This window comes from Hyaena hyaena, unplaced genomic scaffold, assembly GCF_003009895.1.
Source record: "Hyaena hyaena isolate Hyena2069 unplaced genomic scaffold, ASM300989v1 scaffold_499, whole genome shotgun sequence".
In the NCBI taxonomy this organism is placed as follows: domain Eukaryota; kingdom Metazoa; phylum Chordata; class Mammalia; order Carnivora; family Hyaenidae; genus Hyaena; species Hyaena hyaena.
Window position 1 is genome coordinate 247,947 of NW_024081129.1, and position 15,413 is coordinate 263,359.

The 15,413-nt window shown below is 58.9% G+C and overlaps 1 protein-coding gene across 1 annotated transcript in view; it reads left to right on the forward strand.

Annotated features, from left to right (window-relative positions):
* Positions 1-13,662, forward strand: part of COL23A1 (collagen type XXIII alpha 1 chain) — a 70,673-nt gene extending 57,011 nt beyond the window's left edge. The window contains exons 14-29 of the mRNA XM_039254647.1: positions 306-368; positions 800-844; positions 2,775-2,852; positions 4,974-5,027; positions 5,652-5,696; positions 6,415-6,504; positions 7,289-7,351; positions 7,678-7,734; positions 8,010-8,036; positions 8,866-8,928; positions 9,014-9,067; positions 9,270-9,296; positions 10,243-10,296; positions 10,428-10,514; positions 12,359-12,397; positions 12,843-13,662. Coding sequence (XP_039110578.1) covers positions 306-368; positions 800-844; positions 2,775-2,852; positions 4,974-5,027; positions 5,652-5,696; positions 6,415-6,504; positions 7,289-7,351; positions 7,678-7,734; positions 8,010-8,036; positions 8,866-8,928; positions 9,014-9,067; positions 9,270-9,296; positions 10,243-10,296; positions 10,428-10,514; positions 12,359-12,397; positions 12,843-12,845 — 849 coding nt within the window. The 3' untranslated portion in view covers positions 12,846-13,662. The remainder of the gene's footprint in view (positions 1-305; positions 369-799; positions 845-2,774; positions 2,853-4,973; positions 5,028-5,651; positions 5,697-6,414; positions 6,505-7,288; positions 7,352-7,677; positions 7,735-8,009; positions 8,037-8,865; positions 8,929-9,013; positions 9,068-9,269; positions 9,297-10,242; positions 10,297-10,427; positions 10,515-12,358; positions 12,398-12,842) is intronic.
* Positions 13,663-15,413: the final 1,751 nt, after the last annotated feature.

Consider the following 15,413-nt stretch of genomic DNA (forward strand, 5'->3'; position numbering starts at 1 on the left):
TCTCAGGTGGCCCCCGCCGTATCCTGGCCCCAAGCTAGGAACAGGGGATCCTCCTTGCTCTCCCAACCATAGAGATGGCCAGTCGGCCTCCAGAATGTCTCTTGAGCCCCTGAGCTGCCCCAACTATGCTCCACAACCCAGACCAGAGAAGGTGGCCGTGGTCCAGAGTCCCAAGGGCTGGGGAGAGTCCTGAGACCCATCTCCCCTCAATCCCAGGGGGGTGGCGGGCTCAGGCACGTTTCCAGGAGCCCCTGAAAGCCAGTCCCCCACCGGCGCTCACTCACCATTAAATGTCTCTACTGCAGGGCGAGCCAGGGAGCATGGGGCCTCCAGGAGAAAATGGTGTGGACGGCGCCCCAGGGCCAAAGGTGCCTTACTGTGCGCGGCTCAGATCTGTGCCCCCATCCTGGGGTGACACGGCTTCACCTCCAATTTGCCCTTTTCAGTGGGATGTCCCGGGAGGGCTTGGGCACTGGTGTCTCATAACACGGGCTGTCAGAGGCCACCCTGGGGCTTGGGGGGCCCGTGGGTCTGTGTGAGTGATAAGGCCTCCACTGAGCTCAGATTCGTGGCTAAGTCATCTTGTAACCCTCCCTCAGTGGCCCAGGTCTCCGCACCGTGGGGCCAGAGGAGGGTCCCACAGGCCTTCCTTCCATGAGCCTTGTTCCTGGGGTGCCAGTCACAAAAATTAGTCCTGTAGGGCCCCAGCATGTGAGCCCTGCGCTTTTTGGTGAAGAGGAGACCGGAGCGGGGCGCGGAGCAGCCATGCATAGATGGCTGCAAACTCCTGTCTCCACAGGGAGAGCCCGGCCAGCAAGGCGCGGATGGAGCCCCGGGGATGCGGGTAAGCAGTCTCCCCTCTGGCCACGCTGAGGAGACCCAGGAACCCAGTGTGTTAAGAAGCCCCTGTCCCCCCAGACAACCCCAGAGGAGCTCCAGGAAATGGGAGTCTTTTTTTTTTTTTAATGATAATTCATTAGCCTTTTTAAAAATTTTTTAAAAGTTTATTATGTTGAGAAAGACAGAGAGAGTGGGGGAGGGGCAGAGAGAGGGGGAGAGAGAGAATCCCAAGCAGGCTCCGTGCAGAGCCTGATGCCAGTCTCGAACTCATGAACCGCGAGATCATGGCCTGAGCCGAAACTGAGTCCGGCGCTTAACCTAGCCACCCAGGTGCCCCTAATGAGCTCAAACATGGACGTGTGGGAAAACAAGTCCTCCCCACGTGAGTGTCTGTCCTCCTTGGGTCTTGTCTTCTCATAGTCAAGCATAGACCTTACCCTGCGGGGTGCGTAGCCCCACCCTGAGGCTCAGGCTTAAGATTCATCCGTATCTCCAAAAACATAGCCTCTCGGGCTGGTCTCAGGTCTTTTGTGACCAGCCCCCACCAACCCACCCGACATCCAGGGCCCTGCTCTCTGCTCTGTGGCCCCGGGCAATCACGTGCCCTCATGCTCCTGGAGGCTGCTTTTCTCCTCCACAAATACAAGACTAAGCCCGCAGCCTGGTCATGCAGGTGGCCGGATTAGGCGCTGCGCACGGGATTCTGTGTGAACCGTACAGGCCATGACCGAGGATGCAGCTGGCAAAGGAGGCCCTGCCCTGGGCGTCTCCGCCCTCTGCAGGGGGCTGGCCCCGGGCCTGACCGTCGTGCTGCAGGCACAGAGCAGCCCGGGACGGAGGGAGGTTCAGAGACTTAGGGCAGGACCCGCAGCAGGGCACGCGCCTGTGTGGACGGGTGGGCGTAAACGCGTGCTTTCGCGGACGGTCGAATGCACGCACGAGCACGTAGACCTTGGCGTCCGCGTGCTGGTTACTCGTGCCTGGCGCGCGCAGCCTCTGTCCGAGGCCTGGAAACGGAGGCCCAGGGGTGAGATCAAGTTGCGACGTTTCGTATCGGTCGACACAGTATCTGGGGGTTGGGGAGTGTGTTTGTGGGTGCTCGTTTGTTTGCCAGCGTTTAAAAATCGGAGCAACCTGGGGGCGCCTGGGTGGCTTAGTCGGTTAAGCGTCCGACTTTCGCTTAGGTCATGATCTCGCGGTTCGTGGGTTCAAGCCCCGCGTCGGGCTCTGTGCTGACTGCCAGCTCAGAGCCTGGAGTCTGTTTCAGTCTGTGACTCCCTCTCTCTCTGACCTTCCCCTGCTCAAGCTGTCTCTCTCTCTCTCTCTCCTAGAAATAAATAAAACATTTAAAAATAATTAAAACAAAAAATCGGAGCAACCTGGGGCACCTGGGTGGCTCAGTCGGCTGAGCGTCAGACGTGATCTCGGCGCAGGCAGTGGTCTCCCGGTTTGTGAGATGGAACCGCGATGGGCTCTGTGCTGATAGCAGGGAGCCTTCTTGGGATTCTCTCTCTCCCTGCTCCTTCCCTGCTCATTCTCTCTCGGTTTCTCTCAAAATAAATTAACATTTTTAAAAATCTGAAGAACTTCGCATCTAAATGAGACTTTGTTTTCCCTGGAGAACTCCAAGATAAGGCCTCAGTGGACTTCAACTCACATGTGAATTGCAGCCGGGCCAGGCAAGGACATGTTCATCCGTGGCTCCAGAGGCCCCTTCCCTCCCGACGCCCACTGCCTGACCCCTGCAGAGTTTTCTCAGTGAACAGGGTGCCTGTGGCCAAGTAGATTCTGGAGGATGGGCTCCCCGGGGTTCCTCCGGATTACAGCTCAAGTTACACTGACCTTCGTGCCAGCCAGCTTCCCAGCTTCTCTGGATGACACACAGACGTGGAAACCACCGCCCTTCCCTGAAATCCTTACTCTTCCTGCCTCAGGGTCCCCCGGGCCTCAAGGGTGAGCAAGGAGACACAGTGGTGATTGACTACGATGGCAGGATCTTGGATGCCCTGAAGGTAGGTCCTGGCAGGGCCAGGGTACATCCCTGTTCTTCATTTCCTCCGGGGATGACCACATGCTTTTCACATGGATCCGACACTTTTTTTTAATGTTTATTTATTTATCTTTTGAGACAGAGAGGGGGTGAGCACAAGCGGGGAAGGGCAGAGAGAGAGAGAATCCCAAGCAGGCTCCTGGCTGTCAGCGCAGAGCCCAATGCAGGGCTCGATGTCACACACCGTGAGATCATGACCCTAAGCCGAAACCAAGAGTCGAATGCTTAACCGACTGAGTCCCCCGGGCACCCCAGTCCTGCACTCCTTTACACAAGAAACCAAGGGCAGTTTAGCACTAAGACCTCCAGCCCCACCAGGTGCACCTGATAAGGAAATCAGTGCTGTCCTGAGACCCACCCGATGCTAAGAGCTGCTGTGAACATGGCTTATGTGGTCCCGAGTTCCCCAGAGGCCAAAGCAAAAAGGGAGTCTCCCTGCTCAGGAGCAGGAAGTAGAGCATTTCCTGATGTCCTGGAGGGCTAGGTCTTCCAAGAGACGACAGTGGCAGGCCTGCTGCAGGAAGCCTCAGGAGATGCGTGGCACCTCTGAGCCCTGCCCAGGGCCTTACCAACTGGGGACCTATCCCCACTGGAGGAAGAGGTTGGGTGCTAGCTGCTCACAGTTCCCAGGGAAGGAAGCTAGGGACGGGAGGGGCAGTCATCAGAGACAGAAAGGGCCTTGGCCCTTACTGAGCCTCATTCCAGTTATCTCCCACAGACCTCAGGGAAGTTCAGGCTGGTGGTAACTGTGGCCAGTCCCAGGTGTGCATGGTGTGATGTGACCCAGGGGCATGCATGGTGTGCCCCAGCCCCGCTTAGAGAAGCAACCTGAGTATAGGGAGGCAGGGAGTAGATTTTGGATGCCACACTGGAATGATGCCTCCAGCTGATAGGCAATGGGCTGCCGAAGTTGGTTCTTGAGTAGAGGGGTGATATTAAAAACACATCTTGGGGGGGCGCCTGGGGGGCTCCGTCGGTTGAGCATCCAACTTCGGCTCTGGTCATGATATCACAGTTCGTGGGTTTGAGTCAGCACAGAGCACACTTTGGATCACTTGTCTCCCTCTTTCTCTCTGCTCCTCCCTCGCTCGTGCACTCTCAAAACTAAACATTTTTTTAAATATTTTATTTATTTCTGAGAGAGAGAGAGGCAGTGTGAGCAGGGGAGGGTCAGAGAGAGAGGGAGACACAGAATCTGAAGACAGGCTCCAGGCTCTGAGCTAGCTGTCAGCACAGAGCCCAATGCGGGGCTCGAACCCACGAACTGTGAGATCATGACCTGAGCTGAAGTCGGATGCTTAAGCGACTGAGCCACCCAGGCACCCTTAAATAAACATTTTTAAAATTTTTTTTAAATATGTATGGTGAGCAGGCTAGCTGGGGAATGGTGTGGAAGGTGAATCAAAGTGGGTGGGTGGGAGGCAGCCAGAGGCAGGGAGGCCCCGGTGGGGTGGGGGTAGGCTCTGGGCCTGGGTGGGTGGGATTAGGAAGATAGAAGACCAGAGGTGCCAGCAAGAAGGGGACAGGTTGCTGGGATGAGGGCCTGGGTGGGATGCCTCTGGGAGGTGACAGATGAGCCAGCGGGAAGCCTGGGTGGGAGCGGGAGCTGGGGATCAGGGTCAGACCTAGAGGTGCCACCCCTTACCCGTGAGACCCAGGACTCACAGGAGGGGCAGGGAGGGCAGGGTTGGACCGCCGTGAGGGATACACTTTTTGGCTGGCCTTGAATGCCAGCAGGGGATTTATGCTTGCTTCAGGAGGCAGTGGGGAGCCATCACAGGATCTTGAGCAGGGGAGTGTCGTGAAGAAATCTGTCTTTGGGGAATACTAGCTCTGAAGGCAGAAGGATTCCGGACCCTCTGTGGCAGTAGACACTGTGGTATCTCACCCAGTGACTGGTGCCAGCGCTCTGCCCCCTCCCAAGACAAAAGGGCCTGACCTGAAAGGGTGGGAAGCAGGCTGTGAGGGTCCTTGACCTGCTGCAGGCCAGCCGGACACAGCCTGGCCCCCAGATGGAAGGGGTGAGCTGGCAATGAGGGGGAGGCCCTGCCCAAACACTGACCGGCTTGACTTTCACATACAGGGTCCCCCTGGGCCACAGGGGCCCCCAGGGCCACCAGGGATCCCCGGAGCCAAGGTTAGTTCACGGCCAGTTGTGTGGCCCCTCCCCGAGCCCCTTATCTCCAGCGCCCGCCTCCCCTCTCCTCTCTGCATGCCCCCTCTGCTTCTCCACTGGCGTTCCAGCCTGGCTTCTGGGGGCTCGGAGAAAGTGGCCCTGCTCCTTCCTAGCCAAGCTGGCTGCCTTCCTCCCAGCCCCAGCTCCTCCCCGGGAAACCTCCTTGACACGGGTGCACCCTGGAGACATCCCCAAGTCCCACAGGTCTTCACACCCTTAGTCGGCTCAGGAGAAAGAGCCTAAGACTCAGATATTGGGCAAGATCTCGTCCCGGCCTGAGCTGTGTGACCTGGAATGAGTCATTTAATCCTCCGAGCCTCAGTTCCCAAACCTGTAACCTCTCAGACTATAGATTATAGCCCTGGGCTGCATCTGCCCATCGGAGCTGAGGAAAGGAGAAGAGCTGGGGGCTGGCGCCTGGCACGGGGCTGAGCATCCAGTGGGTGCCATCCTAGACCCGACCAACTTCAGGGCCCCGACCCAGGGGCGTTGTGCGGAACCGGGGCGTGTGGGGGGAGTCCAGCCATAAGTCCCTCTCAAGGGCCATGGGACACCATAACCCCCTTGCTTTCTGTTCCCTTCCAGGGCGAGTTGGGATTGCCTGGCGCCCCGGGAATCGATGGAGAGAAGGTCTCTGGGCCTTTTTATTCACTTGGCAATGCTGGTGCCTAGTGTTGGGCTTCGTGCGTGCCTGTGCTCGTGCACATTACGTGTGCATGCGTGCACGTGTGCATGTGTGTACATGTATATGTTGGTGCGTATGTGTGTGCGTGCGTGCGTGTGTGTGTGTGTGTGTGTGTGTGTGTGTGTGTGCAGAGCTAGAGAGGGGCCACATTACCGAGTGTGCTGCCTGGGTGCACGTCCGGAGTCTGCCCTTAGGGCTCAGGCAAGCTGCTTACTTTCTGGCAGCCTCAGTTCCTCACCCGGAGGAACATTCACAGGAGTGTCTTTAGTGCTCGGTCCCTAGGTGTGCCCCGCCTCGGGCAGGACATGGTTGGTTGAGAGAGAGAATGGGTGGCCGGAAGGGGCAATGAGTTAGATGGCGGGTTCTACAGGAGGGTAGGAGGCTCACATTCTGAGATGTGAGCGCACGGTTGACCCCAAGCCCCATAAGTGCCTCCTCAGGGGTACCCAGTCCCCCAAGCTCCACCTCACCTCTCTCCCCACTGACCCACCCTACACCCCTGTCTTCATTCAGGCTCCTCATTGCACTCACCACCCGGGCCAGGGGCCCAGGATGAAGAAGTGAGGGGTCTGGCCTGCCAGGACTAAGCTCTGGGAACCCGCAGGGGTGGGGAAGGGAGAGAGCCTACTAGCCCCACCAACCCCTTGTTCTCGTGGCTCACAGGGTCCCAAAGGAGCTAAAGGAGACCCAGGAGAGGCGGGGCCGGCCGGGCCCAAAGGGGAGGCGGGCGAGATGGGCCTATCGGGCCTCCCGGTAGGTGCTTGTCTGCGTGGGGCTCCAAGACAAACGTGTGCACACCACAGCAGCTACAGGGGTGGGAGGGGGGCGCCTGGGGCCTTGCCAGTGCCCCCCCCCCCCCCCCCCCCCCCCCCGCAGCCTGGGGTCACCGAGCCTTTGGAAGGAAGCTCTGACAGCCCGTGCTACTCGGACTCTCTGAGCCCCGTCTCCTCCCCCGTACAAGGACCTACTTGCAGAGGCCCCCACAAAGGTGCACCCCAGCTGGCGGGTGGTTAGACCCCACATGTGACTGTTCACGTTTGCACCCAGCTCTGTCTCCTGCTGACCCTGGAACCCTGCACGAGCATCCTAAGCTCCCTGGGCCTCCGCTTCCTCACCTCTAACATGGGGGTGATAATCTCGCACTCATGAAGGCCTGCATGACAGGGCTGAGAATGGCAGCTGGCGGGTGATGAATGCCTGCTATCACCATTGGGGATGGAAAGAGATGGGAGTTCGAGCAGCCCCCAGATGCCACCTCTTCACGTCTGGGGTCCATCCATGAGGCCCCCTCAGCTACAGAGGCGGTGCCGCGTTTGAACCCTGGGTCTTTGCTTCCGGAGCCCACAATTTATACCGCTATCAGTGAGCTCTCCCCAGACCCGCTGTGCAGGGCACCCAGAGTGTGTCACTGAGTCAGGGAAAACTGCTTCAAGCTGCTGAGGCCGGAGGCCTCATGGAGAAGGTGCTGACCAGCTGACCACCGTGGTGGGGAATCTGGTGATGGACGGAAAGGGCTGAAGGCCATCCTGTCTTGCAGGGCACCGACGGCCCCAAGGGGGAGAAGGGAGAGTCAGCATCTGACATCCTACGGGAGAGCCTGGTAAGGGGGAGCTGTTGAGGACCAGGGTCCTAGCCCAGGCCGGCTGTGGCCCCGAGCCTTGGGGCAGAAAGGCCACCTGGCTTGACCCAACCAAAGGGCAGCAGGGGAGGGGGAGCCTCGGGCTGTGTCCTCCAAGTGAGGCCCGTCTGAGAACCCAAAGACCAGGCCCTGGGCCCCCCACTGGGCCCCTCTCCTTTCTGGGGGCAGGAAGGAGACTCAGCCCAGGAGCTTGGGGCCCAGCACCCCCAGGAGGGCTCATTGTTCAAATGTGCGGGAGGGTGACATGTGATGGGGGGGTGACTAATTCACCTCTGACTGCTTCCTAGGCCCAGATCATAGTGGAGCCAGGGCCTCCCGGCCCTCCTGGTCCCCCAGGCCCCGTGGTAAGAGCATTTGGCTTGAAGTAGCTGGGCCACGCAGAGGGTGATGAGCCCAGGCCTGGAGCTATGGCCCAGGGGACGACGGGATTTCTCAGTGGGGATGGAGCCACATCAAGCAATATGGCTGAGCCTGGGTCTGGGCTTGGGAGGCCACAGAGGTCAGGGCCATGGGCGCCAGTGAGTGGCCCGTGAGCCTTTAGGACCACTGTAAGAAAAAGCTGGCTCTGAGGTCTGGACCCAGCCTGATGGCCTTTCTCATTTGCTCTCTCCTCCTCCAGGGCCTTCAGGGAATCCAGGGTCCCAAGGTGAGTTGTGGGGCCTGGGTGGAAAGCCCTCTCCTCACTCCAGACCCACAGCCTGGACAGTTCCAGAAAGCCTCACTAATGGGCAGCGAGGGCCCCACACTGGGCCCCAGCCCAGCTCCACGTTATCCCGGGGCCTGAATGTTCTGAACCACCTCCTGCCCCCACACTGGGGCTCTGTCCCCTGCCGTGGCACTAGTCTGCTGCCTCACGCGCACATCTGTCTCTCAACTGCCCCCCAGCCTGTGGACGTGAAGTCTTGGGTTTCGTGTTATTACATAATGTCATGTCCTCTGCTCTTAAATTAAAACCGTGAGTGTGGCCTGCCCGTGTGCCCTGCATGGAGGAGGCCAGCTGGCCTCGCCTCTCTCTCCTTCACCCTGGGGGAGAGCAGATGGGCTGCTTCTGGTTCTGTTTTGTCCCGCGGGGCCCCCCAGATCATGTTTAGAAGAGGCAGCTGCTGTTAGGGACAAGGTCCAAGGCTGGGGCTCAGAAAGCCGACTGGTCCTCAGCGCCGCTGCTTCTTGGCTCTGTGGCTGGGCCCATCTCTGCCCCTCTGTCTTGCCTCTCTTTCCTCATCTGTGCAATGGGTGTGACCGCAACCATCATCCATGATTACCGAGGGAGCCCATAGGTGGGGAGAGGTAAAATGCACACACTCACAGTTCATTCGGATTATGTGCACTGGAAGGAAGTGAGGATCGAGCCCCCGAGGGCCTGGAGTCTGTTCCTCCCCGATGCACACCCAGCCTCTCACTGAGGCCCCAAGCTTTCCTGTCCTGCTGTCTGTCTGACCCCTCCCCACTGACTGCTGTCTCCTCTTGGCTTCCAGGGCTTGGACGGAGCAAAGGGAGAGAAGGGCATGTCGGGGGAGAGAGGCCCCAGCGGCCTGCCTGTGAGTGTCATGAGTTTTGTCCATCTTTTTGGGCTGCTAATTCCTATACCTGTGATGCCTCTTGACCCATTCCTTTTCCACCCAGGGGCCAGCTGGCCCACCGGGCCTTATTGGACTGCCAGGAACCAAAGGAGAGAAGGTAACTGCCTTCCTTTAATGCCCCCCAAGTATGGCCACAGGTTTGTGTTTCACTCGGCCTTGGTGGCTCGACCCCTGACACCACACTGTCCCAGGGCCAGAAATCTGGCTTGTGGGCAATTCACAAGGCTGCACATCCCAGCAGGCAGTGCTCCCAGCACCCCTCCCCAGCCCCCTCACATCTTCTCTTTGCCTCTCCTCAGGGAAGACCCGGGGAGCCCGGACTGGATGTAAGTATCTCATCATTCACTGTGATCAGGCTCCTCGTGTGTAGCTTCTGACCTCGTGCTGGCCATATAGTCACTGATCTGTGACTTGGACGTGACCCCGTTCTCCAGGGTTGGAACTCCAAGTGACTGGTTCCCCCTGTGTCCCTAGTCCCAAGTCTCATTCATAGCCCAGAGTAGGTGCTTGATGGATAGATGAATAGATCGATGGATTGATGGATCGATGAGGTATATATGGATGATGGTGGATGGATGATGGGTAAATGGATAGAAGCATGATGCATTGGGACGTCTGGGTGGCTCAGTTGGTTAAGCATCTGACTCTTGTTTTCAGCTCAGGTTGTGATCTCACAGTTTATGAGTTCAAGCCCCACATCGGGCTCCACACCATCAGTGTGGAGCCCGCTTGGGATTCTCTCTCTCCCTCTTTCTCTGCTCCTCTGCTGCTCACACTTTTTCTCAAAATAAATAAAAACTTTTAAAAAGTTTTTAAAAAATGTTGGCTGCACGGGTGGACGGATGAATGGACAGATGGCTGGATGGCTGGGTAGAGGCATATAAGAGATTAAGCCAAAGGCTTAACAGTGGTCACCGCTTCTGAGTCCATCAAAGATAGTGACATAAACTTCCACAAGTTTCCTGGGTCTCTGTCCCTAGCCAGGTTTGGGCCAGTGCGAGCAGCATGTGACAGTGACATGTGAGAGAAAGCCCTCTGCCTGAGGGCTTCTGACCAGAGACACCGACGGTGTTCTCTTTTGGAAGAACCAGTGCTAGTGTCCTGAATGTATGCTTTCCTCAAAACCAGCCTTGCCCTGAACATACATGTCACCAAGGAGTTGAGTAGGGCCAGCGGGTACCACGAATTTGCATGGGGGAGGGGCAGCAATGGAGGCACAGAGATGAATGGATACAGAGCAAACCTCCAACCTCGTTTTATTCCCTTTGCCAGGGTTTCCCTGGACCCCGAGGAGAGAAAGGTGACCGGAGCGAACGTGGAGAGAAGGTGGGAGTCGGTGGAGGCTGGGGTGGGGGGGAGGCAGCAGGGCAGGGGCGGAGGCCCTTCCCTCTGAGAGGTGGAGGAGGGGTCCTGAGCCTGGCAGCCATGGCCACACACCCATCTCCCTCCTTGTGCAGGGGGAGCGAGGAGTCCCGGGCCGGAAAGGTGTGAAGGGCCAGAAGGGTGAGCCGGGACCCCCAGGCCTGGACCAGCCGTGTCCCGTGGTACGTGTCGGAGCAGAAGGGGAACCCCAACCCAGGTCTTTGCCGCCTCAGGCCAGGGTCAGGCCAATGCCTTCCCTGCCCTCAGGGCTTACTCGCCAGTCCCAGGGGCCGTCGCAGCTGTCACTGCCATCATGGAGGCACCTCTCTCATTGTGGTCCTGACCCCCCACCCTGAGCATGGCTCAAGGGGGACCCACCCCCTGGCTGTTTGCCAGGGTCACTGCCCATCTTTTTTCAGTTTCCCTGGCCCTACAGGAGATTAGGACACCCTCATCTCTCTGGGTGTGTGTCTCTTGCTGGTGTGGGCAGCCCCGCCCAGCCCCCGGACCCCCGCTGTGTGTCCCAAAGTCCCTCCCTGCTCCCCACACCTTCCTCCTTTCCTTTTCTCTCACATCAGCCTCTGAGGCCCACCGGACCGCAGGCCGGAAGTCACTACCTTTCATTCCCCTTCCCCAGAGGGCTGCAAGGGTCCTCACGTCACCCTCTTCCCTGGAACTCACAAAAGACAGGAAAGAGAAAACAGGGAGTTTCCACACTAAGCCTGAGCAGATATTCATTCCTGGCCACCCCAGCCATGAGGAAGGGGGATCGGGGTGAGGGACCCTAGGGGCCCAGTCCTCCGACTGCCAGTGAGTCACACCGGCCCTCTGGTTCTTCAGTCTCCTCATCCCCGCAGTGGGGGTGCTAGTCCCCTCCTCCAGGTGGCCCAGGGGAGTCGCTGAAGGAAATACAAGAAGAGGAGGGTGGTGAGCATATCCAAACAGCGGGGACATGTGGTGGCCTAGCCTCGCAGCTGCAGGCCCTGGGCCAAGACTTCCCTGCAAGCCGTTCAGCCTTTGTTTCTGAAACAGGAGAACCTTAAATGCGGAGGCCGGCGGGGGGCGCCGGGCTCCAAGGCCCCGGCGAGGGGCAGCGGGCCCTGCCCTGCGGTACGCGGTCTGGCCTGCTGTGTGCTGTGCTGTGCTGGGCATCCCAGGCGCCTGTGCCCACTGCTCTACCCCGGGCGCCTGTGCCCACTGCTCTACCCCCTCCTCTCCTCTCTCCTGCCTTCCTTTCCTTCCTGCGCCCCCTCCCCACTTCCCTGTGTGCCCCCGCACGTGCCCCAGGTAGATGTACGGCAGCTCCATGGAATGTGTTCCCGTGTGTGCCTCTGGAGTGAAGAATTTCCCCCCCGGGGGTTCGCCAAGGATGCTAGGCTGCCTGATGGGTCCCTCTCCAGCTCCCTTACCCACCAGACAGCCCTAGAAACCCTCCCCACCCGACCCCTTGTGTCTGAGTGCTGGGCTGGGGTTGCTGATACCCCAGACAACCCCCACCCCCCACCTACCCTGCCAGCCTCATTCTGCCCTGTCTGCCACCCAGATCCAGACACAGGGACCAGGCCAGGCCAGAGGGGCGTCCTGCTTCCTGGACTGTCCTTCAAAACGCTCTTGGAGACACTCCTGAGAGCTCTTGGGCCCCCGGTGTAAGGGGCCAGGGCCACCATCATGGCTGCCGGGCAGGAAGGCACGAAGCCCCTCAGGGTCCCCTGGCCAGCAAATTGCAGCACAGTACCCAACATGCCACAGTGCCCTGGTCCTGACCCCTGCTCCAGTGTCCCAACAAACCAAGCCCCATGGGGGCGCCCTTGGGCAAGCCCAGTGAGAGGCCCTCCCGTCTTGTGACCCAACTGCCCAGGCAGACAGGCATTCAGGCCCTGCCTCAGTGGGGTCCAATGGGGTCCAGTGGCCTCGTGTGGCCTCTCCCTCAGCCCCACCCCCCTGCACACAGGGCACAGGTGTATGGAGCTTAGGGAGCTGATCAAGCCCCCCACCCCGTCCCCACTGAAACCTTTTTCTTTTCCAGGGCCCTGATGGGCTGCCGGTGCCTGGCTGCTGGCATAAGGTACCTTGCAGCGGGGAGTGTCGAGGAGGCTGGGAGGAGGGCAGCAATGGCGGGGGGGCACCCCAGGGGGCTGGGCATCTGCCACATCCCACACAGTGATGGAATCGCCAGGTTTCCCCTGGATGACGTGACCCTAGTTTTGACTCTCCCATCATGTGGCCCAAGGCTTGGGGCTGCGGTCCTGGGTGACTGTGCCCCGTCCACCCTCTTGGTCAGTCAGGGCTCACCTGGCACCTGGCCCGGCCTGTTCAAAGCCATCTGCACCCCCCTCTCCCCGGGACTTTGCCAAAACTGCCCCACTGAGAGGGGGTGAAAGCCAAGAGCCAGGTGTGAGAGGATTGGGTGTGTGCCCATTCTAGAAGAAATGGGCAGGACAGGGTGCTCAGACCAGGGCGGGGCCTCTGGGGCCTCCCTCCTCACCTTCAGTCTCTCCCTCCTCTTCCAGTGACCCCCGCACCCAGCTCACAACCTGTACAGATGCGTGTGGACGTTTTTAATTTTTGTAAAAACAGAACAGTAATATATTGATCTTTTTTCACGGGATGCACCACCTGTGGTCTGGTCACATTTAAGAGCGTGGCCTGGCCCAGCCCTGGGACAGTCAGCATATCAAGCTGGCAGGAAGGGGGATGGGGCCAGTCCAGGGCAATTGCATACTTGAGGGGCAGCCGTGGGACTCAGCTCTCCCGGAAAGGAAACGAAGGTGAAAGTGCCTGGCCCAGGAGGGGCTGCGGAGACGCTGGGTTGGGCCCTCAGCCACCTGATTCGCAGAGAGACTGCCCCCCTGAAGCTCCGGAGCCCTGGGACCCCTCTGGGACTTGGCTTCACCAGGTCAGGTGCTGAGACCCCCGTCCGTGGACCCAGCTGCAAGGAGCTTCTCGATCCCCAAGAGGACGGCAGGTCCCAGACTGGAGTGGCTGCCGCACCCAGAAGAGGGTCATGATGGGACTTCGCCAGCCCAAGGAAACTGGCCCACAGCTTAGAGTTGGAGGATCCTCTGGCCTCCTCCAACTCTCCCACCCAGAAGAACTCCGGTCAGCCTGCCAGAAGGGGTCCTTCGGATGAGCTGTGCACACGAACAGGGCATCAGGGCTGATCCGTGGCCAGCCCGAGCAGGGGGTCTGCAGCCCCAGCCACCGTGCTCTGAGGAGAGGCTCCCCCACCTCCGGCAGGGGCTCCCAGCCATCACCCCCAGCCCAGCTGCTTGCCTCCCTTCTCTGTATAGACGGATATCGCTGCACGTAATAAACCACAGTGTGCGTCTGGGTGTGCCTGTTCTTGCAGACTGCCCCGAGCACCTCTGGGTGAGGTTTCAGCCTGGACTTTGCTGGCTGGGCAAGTACGAGGGATGATCCCTGGGTCAGAGCCACCCCAGCAACCAGAGGAAGCTGTTAAGGGTCAGGGAAAAGATAGGGTTTGGAGTTAGAAAAACAGACTCAAGACCTGGCCCAGCCACATACCAGCTGAGCCCTCCATCCAGTCACTCATGTCACAAACTCCCTATACGCTCCTCAGATCCAATGGCCCATGACTGTTACATGACAGATCACCCTAAAGCTTGCCTTACAACAGCAATGTCTCTCTTATAGTTCCGGGGGTGATGGGCTCAGCGAGGTGGTTGTCACTCAAGCTCTCCTACGTATGGTGGCCCATGCTGGCCGTCAGCTGGGACCTCAGAGGGCCAGGACAGCCCTCTGTGTGGTCTGGGCTTCCTCACAGCACGGCTGCCGGACCCCCATGGTGCATGTCCCGGTTGTACCAGGTGGCCAGCTAATGTCACCTTTTACAGCCAGGTCTCAGAAATCAGATGGCGTCACTTCCTACCAGAATCAGAGGCTCACCCTCATTCAGGGGGAAAGCGTCCACATCATCTTTTCAGGAGAAAATGTGGGATCGTAGATCTTGTGGCAGCCAGCTTAGAAAATTCAAATCCACCACCTCCTCTGGAAAATGGGACAGCGATGCTTACCCCTAGGACAGGACAGGCACCAGGAAGCGTATGTGGTTCTAAATTCCCTTCTCTTCTCTCCACTCTAAGACCAAGCCAGCGCCACAGTCTTGCAGAACGTTTCTATTTCCCTCATCGCCACTGGTCCTCATAACGACCAAGTGGGGGTGCCCATTTCACAGATGACAAAACCAGGCACATCCAGGGTAGTGCAGACAAGAACAGGCCTTCAGTGACAGTGTCTCAGGTCTTCTCCCTCCGAGGGGTAACACTAAGGAGGCCACAGTATGGGAAGTTCCCCCCAGGTCATGCTACGGGGCCTCCTCACTGTGCAGAAGAGGCCCAGCCGTGCACTGTGAGAGAGCAGGGAAGTATCAAGTCCCCACCTTTGTCTCCCTAAGTTGTTGGCAGTGAGTGGCGGGCTGTGCTGCTGGCTAACCAGTCGTGTGGCTCACTGGGGAAGCTGGGAGCGTGGAAAGGGACAGAAACACAGGGGGCTCTGAGGACTGATGGAGAGATCACTGGGAGTCCAGGCATCCTTTGGAGCCCCAGCAAAACCTCACAATTCAACTGGACTCTACAGTTTGTAATCCACTCCTCCCTCTACCTGGGTGCCTCACTGGATCCCTTAACCAGGGAAGGACAGGGTATCTGTGACTGGTATCACTGTTTCCACTTCACATATGGGGACACTGAAGCACTTGAGCAGGAGGGACAGCTGCCCAGGGATGCACGGCCAGGACAGGGTGGGTGGCAGGCAGACTGGACCCAGGCTCTTGGATAGCCTCCAGTTTGTCCTTCCAAATTGTTTGGCCGGGCACGGAGTCCGCTAGGCAGTGTCATGACGCTGGGTGACTGGCAGGCAGATTCTCACGAGGATAGAAAAACACTCCTTTGGCAGGATAAGGCCATTCATGGCCCACTGTTGCCCCCTTGTGGCCTCATGCGGTGGCTCATCTGGTCTGCAAATTTTGACAAGCCTCAAAACACAAGAGCCCACAGAGTCCTCCAAGAGCTTGGGCTGGGGTGAAACACTATAGAAGAGTGAATGATGTGCTGAGACTCAGT